Source organism: Equus asinus, chromosome 11 (genome assembly GCF_041296235.1).
Source record: "Equus asinus isolate D_3611 breed Donkey chromosome 11, EquAss-T2T_v2, whole genome shotgun sequence".
NCBI classification, from domain to species: domain Eukaryota; kingdom Metazoa; phylum Chordata; class Mammalia; order Perissodactyla; family Equidae; genus Equus; species Equus asinus.
In genome coordinates this window covers 39935001-39948852 of record NC_091800.1, presented here as the reverse complement: position 1 = coordinate 39948852, position 13852 = coordinate 39935001, and the positions used below count along the sequence as shown (strand labels likewise).

Here is a 13852-nt window from a genome sequence, read left to right as displayed (position 1 = left end):
GCCAATCTCGAAGAAAAAAAAAATTCCTTCCCCCTCTTCTCCCTTTCCTCCTCCCCCACCCCCTACCCACAATGCAAGCTGCTGATTAAAATAAAAAGTAAGGCCTACAGACCCCTGGATTAGAAGGAAGGGATAGTGGGCTATCAGTGATGATGCTTATATTGCATAGGAAAACTGAGAATTACTAATTAAAGCTTAACGAGAAATCAGTAAGACTAGGAAAATTTATGGTACTCAACAATTTATAAACTCCTTCAGAGCATAAAATGTATGATACATAACCAAATTTCACTTTCATTATCCTTGAATAAGGGCATGACAGTCTTTTAAAAGCTGAACTGAAATGAGAAGGAAAAGCCTGTCCAGGGTTAAACACTAATTTATGCAAAACCCTGGTTTGACAAGAACCCTGTCAACGTCAAGCAGCAGGTACACTGACAGCCGGACTGGCTGAAAAGCTTTAGTGTCAGAGCTGGGACAAGAGTCACCAATTTATGAAGGCCATTACAAACCATAGGATTTCGAAAGTGTGAAGGAAAATGGTTTTTCATAAAGAAAATGATGGAAATTTTTGTAACCTTGCAGGCAACACTACTAGCTTAAAGGGACACAGTTCTTTCATTTTGTGAGAAAAACTCACAAAAAAAAGTTTTAAAAAAAATTTTAAAAAGATTTGTGGATTTTTATATTAGGGCTATATTTTAAGAATCCTAATATAGAAGTTCATTATACTAGCAACATTCAAATAGAAAAGAAATTTTTTTTTTTTTTAAGATTAGCACCTGGGCTAACAACGGTTGCCAATCTCTTTTTTTTTCCCCCCAAAGATTGGCACCTGGGCTAACAACGGTTGCCAATCTTTTTTTTTTTTCTCTGCTTTATCTCCCCAACCCCCGCCCCCCCCCCCCAACCCGGCCGTACACAGCTGTATATCTTAGTTGCACGTCATTCTAGTTGTGAGATGTGGGAAGCCGCCTCAATGTGGCCTGATGAGCGGTGCCATGTCCGCGCCCAGGATCTGAACCCTGGGCCGCAGCAGTGGAGCACGCGAACTTAACCACTTGGCCAGGGAGCCGGCCCCTAGAAAAGAAAATTTTAACAGGAAATATAAAAGGAAAAAGAATTAATTTGAAGAAAAAGATGGTGCAAAGCGGCAGTTTGGGTTTCCTTCCAAGAGGGATAATTTGGGATGGATACCCAACTCCTGATTTGGAATTTCCAAACAGTGGCTGCCGCTGCAATCCAGGGTCAACAAACATCACTTTGAGGAAGTGAACAATGAGGGAGGCTGTTCCTTCCAAAGCCTTGAAGGAAAACTAAAGAAATGGAACCAAGAGTAACTAAGAACTTGTGTGCTGAGCATTTCAATCCTTCAATAACTGAACAAAATGTCTATTGAGCAGCTACTATGTCCCTTACAACAACCCTATGAGATTGCAGAATTTTTTTTTTTAAGATTGGCACCTGAGCTAACAACTGTTGCCAATCTTTTTTCTTTTTCTGCTTTATCTCCCCAAAGCCCCCCCCGCCGTACACAGTTGTATATCTTAGCTGCAGGTCCCTCTAGTTGTGGGATGTGGGACGCCGCCTCAACGTGGCCTGACGAGCAGTGCCATGTCTGCGCCCAGGATCCAAACCCTGGGCTGCCACAGCGGAGCGTGCGAACTTAACCACTTGGCCATGGAGCCGGCCCCCAGAGATTGCAGATTTTTATTGCTATGTTTTAGAGGAGAAAAAAACTCTGAGTTTAAAAAAAAGATTATACGTCTTGCCCAGGTTATGTTGGACTCTAAAGTCCATGCTTTTTCCACACATCCCAGTGGATGCAGAAGCCGAAGGAGAATTAGATTGATCATAGTAAAATCTTACAAGGTTTATATAAATAGATCAAAATCAAGTGCTTTCCATCTCATTTACATTTTAAATACATCATGAAATTAATACAAAAGTAGATATGATATCATTTAGGTGCTATAGTTCTTACTTGTAAAACACAAATTATCCACTCTAAGCACCATGTACTCTGAATGACCCAATCGAGAGACCGAACTGCCCTGAAATGGCTACACTACCAATAAGTAGCTACTATACTTAAGTAAAGAGCTTAGAATAATGTCTGCTACAAAGTTAAGTGTTCAATAAAGTGAGCTATTATTATATCTCACAAATGTAAACTTCTATTCTTTATAATGCCACATACAACATAAACAGTTTTTCTCTTATTGGTTTGAGTCAAGCACTTTGCCTATATTACCCCAGTGAGTTATAGAGGTTGAGAACTTAACACACAATGCTAAATGAGCCTTTATGTAGCACTTTGCTTTTACAAAGTGATTTTACAATTACTGGTGTAATAACCAATGTAATACAAAAGAGAGGCTGAGAATCTGGTCAATTAGCAACGTGTTTATTTTTCTTCCATTGAAGAAAGGAATCCAGAGGCAATCTTCTTTACTGAGACAAATCCTACCAGCTTACCAAATACAGGAGTCATCTTTATAAAATTCCTCCAAGTCAGTATTCCCCCACCTTGGTATCTACAGACATAGAGCATTAAATCCCCTGAGAACATGACTACTGAGGAAGAAAGTATAATAAAGCAGTAAAATTCACCAATACAAACATTTTCAGACCAGATTCTTCACATTAACTATTACATATTCCAAGACATGATCCTCAGAGGCTTAGATGAATTATTAGTATTCTAATAATTATGTTTTGTATACTTAATTGGCAAGGTCCTAAATTTCCCTAAGAACTTACACCTACAATACATTTTCAATAAGGGATGTGCATCAATTTCATAATCTGTAAACCTCATAGCATTTGGTTTCTCTGTTTGATGAGTGTTATCACATTCAATGGCATACACTTTGAGACAGACTATTTTTCTAAGCTCTCTCTGGTCTTAGTGAAAGACTCGGTTTTTTAGGTTCTTTTTAGAATTTATCAATATTGGTATGGTAGCAGTTAGAAAGGGATCAAGTGCCTCCTTCAATGTCAGAACAAGACTATTCCATGGCAGTTACTCTACAACTGTGAAGAGCATATGTTCCTAACAGGATTACCTGGTTTCTCATTTGGATTTTGTTTTATAATTCCATAGCTAGTGGTGGATAACTCTTTATAATTGTCATGCAAAAATTATGATGAGCATTTAAAAAACTTTTCCTCATTTAAAACTGTGTCCATGTTAGGAAAATCTCTATGACTAGGTCACTAATAGATAAGTCAATAGATAAGTTAAGTTTCATAAGATTTAACAGCAGTTTTTAAATTTTCTGCCTTATTTTCTTCTCTCTTTACCGAGATAAGCCACTCTAAATGAACAATTTAGTAACTATCAAAACTTTTTAAACACTCTTTCTCACATGCTTACACTCACATGCACACATACACACAGACACACACGATGTGGCTTAGAATGCTCGAGTATCTAATTAACTTTTTTATCTACCTAATGTACACTACCTGGCATGAAGATAAGCTCAAGAAGGCCTGAAACCTTTTTACTATTTCTAGGATTATATTTGATACTGGTAAGAGCCTAAACCATCTTCACAGGGCATTTTCCAGTACTGAATTTCGCTGAGGTCCTAGGGCAATAACATTGTCATTATGACTATGTAGACTTTCAAATATCAGGTTCCTAATGAAAACCTCTACTGAAAATTGGCTGAGTGGCTAACTGTCAGCTTCTCTTAATAAGCATGAAGAGGTCTTTTCATTTGTATATCCACTTAATAAACTTTTCGTGCATCTACTAAAAGACTAGACACTGTGGATGAACTGTCACAGAATGCTTTGTGCACGATTTTTGCCAAGTGTTGAAAACTTTTGCTGTGAAAAGAAACACATTCTTGGTCAGCTCCCTCTCCCAGTTCTCTCTTCTCCTCTCCTGTTCTTGACCTCATTCCTTTCAACAGATGACCTGCTTTTACTTCACAGAGAAGAGTTCATTAGTGAAGAATTATTCAGCCTCCTTCCGTGAAACCCAACAACTTACCCCATCCACACCTATATTTACTTCTTTCCTTTCCTCTTTCCAGTGTTCTCAACATACCCAAAGTCATATTATACCCCATGTTCTCACCATGGCCTGTTTTTTTTTTAATCCTTGCTCCTATTTTTACAACCTCTCCTTCTCTCTTTGCTTCACTGTGCCACTGATGTAAACATGCTTGGGTTTTTATCCTGAGCTCCTTTACTCTTTATTCTCATCTTCCAATCCTCTTTATCTTTATTTCCTTATTTCTCACTCACTCTGCAGAAGCCACAAGTTACTTTGCATATCCACCATTCCATTGGAAGTGCATTCTACAGTTATCAGTCATGGGCTGATCGCCAAACCCAACAGGCACTTTTCAATTTCTGTCTTCCTTGACCTTTCTAGCATTTTATACTGCGGGTTCAGCACCCCTCCCTCGCTGCCCAACCCCTTGTCCTCCCTGGCTATACCTTCTCAATGCCCCTTCTCACCCCTCAACTGTGAAATTCTCCAGAAGTCTGACCCCACTCCTTGTCTTTTCTCTTTATACACACTTTCTCTAGGCAATCTCACCCACACTCTTTACTTTTGCCCAGACTCTGATGACTCCAAAGTCCTCATCACTTGCCTTAAATATTGCAACAACTGGTCTCCATACTCTTTGCTTTCACTGAAACCCATTTCCATGACACTCCCCTAAAATCCTTCATTGATCCCTATTCTGAGGGATAAAATTCAAACTCCTTACCGTAACCCACCTGACTCTTCATCCTTTGACCTCACCTGTCTTTGCGGCCTCTTCTACTGACATTTGCTACACCCAACCTACACTGCTGCCAAAATACCTCAACCTACCATGCCCTCCTAGACATCTCCTACCTTCTCTGTTCTCTCACTTTCCTTCCCAAGCTACGTCCCAACTGCCCTTCAAGACTTTCAAGACTCACATTAAACTTCACTCATATTTAACAAACATTTTTTGAGCGATCCCTTATGTTTCAGGTACTGTTCTGAATGCTGAAGTATTAACTGAGACAAAGTCCCTGTTCTCACACTGATTTCACTTAGGGGCTGGAGAGAGGAGCAGGATTTGCAGAACTAAAGCAGGGCAAAGCGGATAGAGTTTATGTGATAAAGCCTTGCTGTTTTATACCAGGATAGTCAAGGAAGGTCTCGCCTCTTTTATGACTCTGTTCCTGAGTGAGTTAGGTACTCTCCATCTGTGCTCCGTTCGTAACGAACACATGTAGGTTTACTTTCTGGGCTCCTCTGCTAGTCAGTGACTCCTTGAGGGTGGAGACTGCTCATCTATGCATTCCCATTGTCTAGCACATAATCATTCTAAGGAAATGAGTTGTGCCAAGTGCTGTTCTGGGTAGAGAGATAAAGCCACATAATAAGTGCTCAAAAAAGGCTTTTTGAAATAGATTAATACATACTTGAAATTATAATTTAATAGAAAAACCTCAAATATAAAAATTTTACTTTACACTTATTTTAATAATGTATCAAATACTAAAACAAGGACGAAGAGTCAAAATAACATAACTACATAATAACATATTCCTGAAATTATGAATAGCAGATAAGTACAGATTAAATAAATATTTCATAGGAGAAATGTATTTTACTCTGCATTTGAAAGCACTCAGGAGAGACTGAATTCTGAAGGTGTGTGTGTAATTAAGAGAAAACTTTGCAAGGACCTGGGAAGTAGGTTATACAGATAGAGTCAAAATAGGTGGTAAGACATCATATAAGGAAGTCTATTGGTTTAGTTGTAGGAGTCTTTCATTTACTAACTATAGACAGGAACAAGTTTAAGCATCATGGCATTTTACCACGAAAAACCGTAATCATGTTGCTGTTAACCTCACTGAAGGCAAAAGGGCAAAATAAGAAATTAAGAAGTGATGTTTTTGTTTATCTTACTTTTTATAACTCCCGTATTTCTAGATCCTTTTTGCAAATTTTAGGAATTTTTTTAAGACTAAAATTCCCTAATCATGATCAAGTTTCTTCTTGCTAATTTTATTTTGCTTGCTTTTACTTTTTCAAATAAAACATGTAATACAAAATTACAGGTTTATAAAAGTGAAAAAATATACGTATACATACATGTAGAGGAACTATGCATAATTCTACTACATTAAAACAACCACTACATTTAGTGTATTCCCATTCAAATCTATAAATTGCTTTTATTCACTTATCATAAATATTTCCCATGATATTATAGCTTCCATAATGATCTTTTATCACAGCTGTATAATACTTCATCCAGCAGAAGGATGTTATTTTACCATTCTCTTATTGTTGGGCATCTAACTTCTAGTTTTTTACTATTATCACCCTGCAATGATCACCTCTCAGCAATTAGCTTATTTCCCTTGCTCCTTCCCTAGGAGAGATTAATAACTGTGGGATTATTGATTTAAATGGTATGAACACTTTTAGGGCTTGGAAAAAATCAGAAGGACCACACCAATTTACACTGCCATCAGCAATGTAGAAGATTACTATTCATATCACTGCATCCTTGCTGGCATGAGTAGTATCATTTAATTTTTTCCTATTAATTAATAAATTTAACACCATACTTAATTGTTTCAATTTGCACTTGATTATCACTAGAGTTCAACATTTCTCTCTAATTTTTAGTTATGAAAGATGACACTGCTACTTCAGCAAGAAACCATACTGAGCATAAGTCAATGGTTCAAGGTTATAAAAATAAAATCAAAAAACGAAATCTTTAAGAAAGTTAATCTAATCATGACATGAGTAACTGTTATTGTGCTCCATGGTAATTAGGCATTAATGGCAAGCAGTTCATGTAAGTGGCTATTATTACTATTATTTACACATAGCCAGATCAAGCATTCTTAGATTATGGGGAAGGGTTAGACCAAGAAGAACTCTAAGCTCTTCTTATGCCCTCATAAAGATCCCTTGATCTAAAACCAGATGTGATCCAGAAGCAAGTTCTCTTTCTTCTTTAGCTCCACATAGCCTCTATAAACTGAGCACCCAGTAAAGATAAAGGGCATTTATAAACTTAGTTTGGGGAAGGGTGGGCTAGAACGAACTTTGTTGAGAAGCAAAGATGAGGCTAAGTCAGATATAACTCAAAGAGCTGACCAAAGAAATGGCCACTAAATCCCTTGTCTTTTCTCTCCATGATTACTCTTCAAAGGTAAAGATCTAAGTTTTGAGGTAGACTTCTGAAGAACTCTTAATTTGGAACTATTTCTATCTCCTTTCCCACAGAGAAAAAGAAAGGATTAGAGGCACAATCATATTCCCATTTTCCTGGTCAACCTTACTAACTATTGGAGGAGTGATCTGAGTAACAGGATTTAAGGGACTTCCCTCTGCCAAAAATCTTTCTCCTCAACACTGTCCAAATTTCCATAAATTAGAGATTCTTTGATGTTTCTAAGCATGTAATTCTGAAGATTAAAGAAGAAAGTTGAGAGTGTGAAGGGTAAGAAAGGGTAACAAGTAATCCACACTGTGTAGTGAAGATTAACTCAACCAACCTGGTTTTATATTCTTAGAATACTTAACTCTGAAGCATGCAAAGGATAGGAATAAGAGTTCCAATATGGAGAGCACATAGGGAAAAGAAAAATGAGTTAAGACATTTCGAGTTGCTTTAAAAATGCAAAGCTGGGGAAACTAGACTACAGAAGAATAGGGAAGAAGGAGGTCAAACTCATGATAATAAAAATTTATGTTTCTATAGACCTTGGGAGTTTACAAAGCACATTTCCATTGATCATATTACTTATTCCTCAGCACAACCCTGTACTGAAACTGAGACCCAGAGATATTAAGTAACTTACCCAAAGTCACATAGGTAGTAAGTGGCAGAGCCCGGACTCGACCCAGGTCTTCTGAATCCTCCTGTGTATTTCCAGCTCCCCTGGAGCTGAAGCAGGGGCAAAAAGGGAGGTGGAAGTAATTTGCCCAAGACCAGCCTTGCCCTCTCCCCTTCTTTCAAAGGCCAAGCAGAGCAGACATTAAACTCTCTCAGTGACTCCTTTTCATCAAATTCTTTCAGGATAAAGCACACAGAATCTGAAAATGTTTCTCAGCCTTGGGCCCAAGAATCGCAATAAGCAGTAAACAGTGTCAGAAGTATTTCTGGCTGTATTTTGCCATTTATGTGAAATTTATTGGAACCTCAAAGCATAGTAATTCTTATTTCAGAAAGTAAAATTTGTTTTTATAATCGAAATTACTTAAAGCAGTTTGTTTAAAAAATTATGTTTAGCAATTTAGTTTCAGTAAAGCTTTTCAATTACACCATTATAAAAATTATTTTGAAAAATGCCTAAGAACCAAGACACTAAATCTACCTTTAACCTACCCTATGGCCATTTTTTTTCTATCTTATCTTCCTTTAGTATTATTTTCATTACAGTAATTATAATCATTAGAATGGATAGAATACTCAGTCTTTTCATAGCCAATTTTAAGTATTTTCAACAAATTAATAGGAAAATATGCACATCATCTTGAGATGTAAATCTTATATTCATTTCTAAATTATATCTAAAATGTTTTTAATGTAGCCTTTTATAATTAATTTTACATAACAAAATTTAGAGCTCCCAGTCTCTAGTTTCTTGAATAGCTCCTTAATTCCTCTTAGGGAATTACATATTTTAATTTCTCATCTTGACCATTTACATTTCTAATAAGTTTTAAACACATTCAATGAGAAAGTTTTCTTTGCTCATTTCCTAAGAATATGAGGACATAATTTAAATGGACTGGGCATATGACCAACTTTTTATCATTTCTAGATCTTTTTGTAATCAGCTACAATACACCTCAGTCTCTAATCTAACAGTCTTGCCATTTATGAGAACTACTATCAGGAGAGCCAAGTGGTGAGTGAGCATTAACACTAATCGGGGCATCAGATCAACCAGGAATATCAACTTACTTGTGCCCAAAGCTTTCAGAGACCTTCTGAACTTTAAGAGATGCTCTATTTAACCAGATTTCATTTGAGCATCAGTCCTGCCTGGGATGGAACAAATCTAACCTAATAGTTAAAAGCGACTTGAAATCTTTAAGATGAATAAAAAGGCAAACACTCAGACAAAATATAAAACAAAATAAAAGAGGAAGAGGACAAGGAGGAGGAGCCTGGATAAGGACAAAGAGGAAAAGAAAAGAGGAACAAGAAGGAAGAAGACACAAAAAGGTTTACTGAGAACAGATAACAAATTTCAAGTACTAATTCTCTCAAGTTTTTGATACATCTCCGTTTTCCTTTTGCTTTAAGATTTCAATTCCATATTTTAAAAATCTAATTAAGTCTAACATTCTTTTGGGTACTGATGGCCAAATTCAGGAATTCCTGGGGCCAGCACTGTGGTGTAGTGGCTAGGTTTTGCATGCTTTGCTTTGGTGGCCCGGGTTTGTGGGTTCAGATCCCGGGTGTAAATCCACACCACTCGTCAGCCATGCTGTGGTGGTGACCCATACACAAAATAGAGGAAGACTGGCACAGATGTTAGTTCAGGGCTAATCTTCCCCAGCAAAAAAAAAAAAAAAAAAATTCAGGAATTCCTTGAAATAATAAGATTTATATTATCTGATCATCTTATGAGGAAAAAAATACATTAGTGTACTTTCCTCCACATTATTTTAACTTAAGTCTTTTCAAGATAAAATGCTCATGATATTCTCCTAAATCATTCAATAAATAGCACTCAAAATGGTTACCAACATTAAAAAAAAACATAAGTCCATAAATTTTAGAATTTGAACCATACAGAAACAGAATTAAACTGACTTCTAATATCTTACTTTGCAAAATAAGCTCTTTGTTAAGCATGGCCGAGCGCACTGACCCTAATTTCCTAATCATGTGATCTGGGAAAAAATGAAACACTTCTGGCATGATAAAAATGCTAATAAAGTTTGTTAAAGTTAACGCTAACTTTGAAAAGTCAATGTTGGCCTTCCCCACTTACCACCTTCACACTATCTCTTCACTTAATATGCATAACAAAACTGTAACCAAGAACCATGCCAACAATAGTTCCCTGACTAGAACCATCCCAATTTGATGAAGGCCTTATTAATATCTATTACGTAGCTTCTTGTAGGAAGGAAATATATCTTCTACTTCTTTTATATCATGTTAATCCCTTGAATATATAGGCCAATCTATTTTTCAAAGGAGCTTTGTCACAAAAAGCACTCAAAGAATATTTGTTGAAAAATTATCATATTAAGCTCTCATACTTGAGCTTGATGTCTGAAGAAGGACTATTCAGTAATAAAGGTGACCACCAGGACAACATCAATCATTCAAATAATTACTGACCTCCCTTCACTGTTTCAACTACCAAGCCAGTACATGTGCTCACTTAGAATTCTGATCCCGTGAAGCTTTAAAAGAGATAGTACTTATAGTATATATCTACTGCTTATTTATAGAGTTTCATTAGCTATTATCCAACCATAAGTTCTGCCCTTGTTTATAATTATAAGTGCCTGGAACAAGGCACGTTTTTTAAAACAAGAATTTTTTCCCCTCCAAATCTCTCAAGTAAACTCTGGAATTAGATACAAGATTATTAATTGATCTGACTTAACAACTGTTACCAGGAAAATAAGAATAGGAGATTAAGAGCAATTAAGCATAAGAGTTTGTTAGTTTTTTTAGGAAGCTTTTAACAAGCTTTTAACAAATCAAAACAACACTATTCAAAGGCTTCAAAACACACTAGCCTATTAGTAAAAGAACAATACCAATGTTGAAACCAAACAATTTTTAGTCTTTTAGGAATCCTCTTCTTCATTTAAGAATACCCACATTCCCAGGGGAATTAACTTGCTTTGACACTTTCTTTTGATTTAGTAGCCAACGCCGGTTTAACAAAAAAAGGGATTTCAGATTTTGCCTTACACTAGATTATTCAAGAAGAACAAATACAAAGCCACAAATGATGAAAACGCCCTTACTGCTGGAATATATAAATATAATGTGGGTTATCAGGTGAGAATTACAGAAAAGGACAGCAATATTATAAAAGCTATAATGGGAGTCTTCACAAATGACAATTTCTAAAAGTTAATACATAAAAGTTTCAAGAATTAGAGTTAAGTTGAAATAAAATTAAAAGACCAGTGAGTTGTGTATAATTACATGTAAAATAAGATCTCTTAATTTTATTTTTATGTAATAAAACAGTATTACTAATGGGATGAGTACTTAGAAGGGACATAACATTTCAGGAATATATTTTGTCCTCTATTCACAGAAAGGTAAAGAATCTTGGAACATGTTTCAGGAGAAATGGGCTTTTATATATTTAGCCTTTATTTATAACATAAAAATACAATATTATATTATTAATAAGTCTGGAACATCTAAAACAATGTATTCTAAACATAAATCTTTACCCTATTTTAAAGATGGGAACTTGGAAAACTAGAAAGAAGATAGCTAAGACATTTTCCAAAGTACTTGCTGTAGACTTTCTAGAACAGGTTCTATACAGAAAAATAAAAAAAAAAGAGTTCCATGAGCAAATAAGTTTGTGAAGCAAAATGCATTACATCTCTCTCTCTGAGATTTAAAATATATACTAACTTGTTAAGGACTCAAAGAAGTCCTTTAATCAAAAAGTGTACTTAATTTTTTTAACCTAGCATTTTCCAAATTTATTTAACTATGAAGCAGAATTAATGTTCTCATAATACACTTTAGAAAACCCTGAGCTAGACAGACCAGGCATGAAAAGGTATGTACAGAAAAATAATGACTTTTGTATTATTATAATGATCTAAGCTGCTTAACTAGAGCCTCTTCCTTTACTCAAACTATATGCTTTTTTTTTTAAGGCAAATAAAATGTACTCACTGTTGCAGTACTTCCTTTCCCTTCTGAATGGAGCTCTCAGCCAATGACAGGCAGCTAAGGGAGTTATTTCAAGCCAAGGTGTAAAACTCTTGCCAGTAGTTCCCAAGTTTAATGGAACTGGAAGCTCTATAACACCAGAGTATTTCTCCCAAGAAATCAACTCCACTCTTTTCCTAGAGTTGTGACAGTGAAGCCTATTGCACATGGTTTTACAATAAATAGCAAAGGTTCAGTAAAGTTTAGGAAATTAGAATCAGTAGGGAGGTAGTCCACATACACCAAGAGATATCTACCTACTAAAGGTAAAAAGAACATAAAGTTAAAAAAAGAAACCAAAATGATAAAATGATGTTTAGGAAATAGAGTGAAGACAGAGAGAGATGATTAATAAAATGACAAAAGGAAGAATATAGAAAAATAGTATCAAGTAGAGACATAGAGATGACCACGTAAGATTAAAGAGAACGGACAACCGATGACTCACTATGTATGCCATCAGATATGCATCCTAAGTCCCCTTTTTGCCCATCACCATCAAAGTTCACAACCACTGACTTCAGAGGAGGAGAGAGACACTTCGGGAGCTCTACGTGAAAGGGAATCAAGTCTATGGTGCAATGAGCAACATTACTTTTCTGCTTTTTTTAGGTGCAGATGGAAGAGGTTCAGAAATTCACTAGAAACTAAAACAAAATTGTGTCTATTTTTTTTTAATTCAAGAAGATTTATAAAAATCTTTAAAACATACCGAATGAGTGTCTAGTCAAGGCAGATACCCAATATAAGATTAGCAACTTTGGGAACAAAGAAATAAAACAAAACAAAAGCATTTCTCAGATTAATTTATTTTACTACTTTATTTCCTATGCAATGAGTATATTAGCGAGTCTTTTGCATATATATGCAAAGGAATGGCAAAATTCAGTGCAGTTTGAAATTACAGTTTTAAAAGTCCCAATAAACAAAGTAAATGAAAAAAACACAATTTACACTTAGAAGAGAACAAACCCTGGGTCTACTGAATCAAAAATGTCAAGGAAAAAATAAGTTCAGCTGACAATCCCAGCCCCCTTCAGCTGCAGATCTCACCATGATGCCTCCCTAAGACTACTTTGAAGGAAAAACCAAAATTATATAATACTCAGCATAAATCTAAAGCATCATAAATTTACTTCTTAATTAACCAACATCATAATTCAGGAGCCCATACTTAAGGTTGCAATAATAAAGGGGAGACTTAGAAGATAGAATATTCTTAATATCTACTGATATTATTCACGTACACACAAAAAAAATGCTGTGGATTTTTCAAAAAGTTACACTAACTTGATATTTAATATCAATATTTAAATAATTTAAGGTTTAAATTGTTTTATGAACTGTAATTAAGGTTAGAAACAAATCAGAGTAGTATCGTTGAAATAACTTTAAAAAGAAAGTGCATCTCAGGTAATATCCTGCCATGTTATTTCACTTTAGGAATTATTTCACCTTCAGAAAAAAGGAACATGAAATGATAATATCTGTACTTTCATTGTTCAATAAAGGAAAACTCAGATTACCCAAAAACCTTTTAAAGATATTTTTATATACAGCCCTTTGAATAGATTACAATATACTAAATTATCACATATCGAAATTCAAACAATACTTTTGAAAAAGTTCTTAAAATAGCATATTACTTTATTAGTATTAATTTAAATCGTGAAATAAAATGTCTCTATTGAATAACGTAGCCAAGTCAAAACTAGATCCCAAGGTTTTCATAGTAATCTGTTAGGTTTAGCTATCACAAACTGAATTTGGACTTCGGGGGTAGACATCAACATTATTTAAGTTGACATATCTATGCATATGACATGCATTATGAATGAATCATCTCTCCCTCTATATCAACAGCTTTCCTATCTCCAGTAAAAGTCTTTTTGTATAATCCACAACCTCCTGTGGGAATTGTGAAAGGCTGGGTA

General features: G+C 35.4%; 1 protein-coding gene across 14 annotated transcripts in view; it reads right to left on the bottom strand.

Moving 5' to 3' along the window:
* The window catches only part of TDRD3 (tudor domain containing 3), a 168381-nt gene that overhangs the window by 17772 nt on the left and 136757 nt on the right, over positions 1–13852 (bottom strand). For 6 of the 14 annotated variants that reach the window (XM_044779879.2, XM_070480873.1, XM_070480870.1 and 3 more), the window contains one exon: positions 7837–7922. The exons of 4 other annotated variants lie outside the window; for them this stretch is intronic. In XM_044779879.2, the coding sequence (XP_044635814.1) occupies positions 7837–7922 (86 nt within the window). Of the gene's footprint in view, positions 1–5141; positions 5360–7836; positions 7923–12708 lie in introns of those variants that run through there. 4 more of the 14 variants (XM_070480869.1, XM_070480875.1, XR_011493007.1 and 1 more) reach the window with 3 other exon arrangements.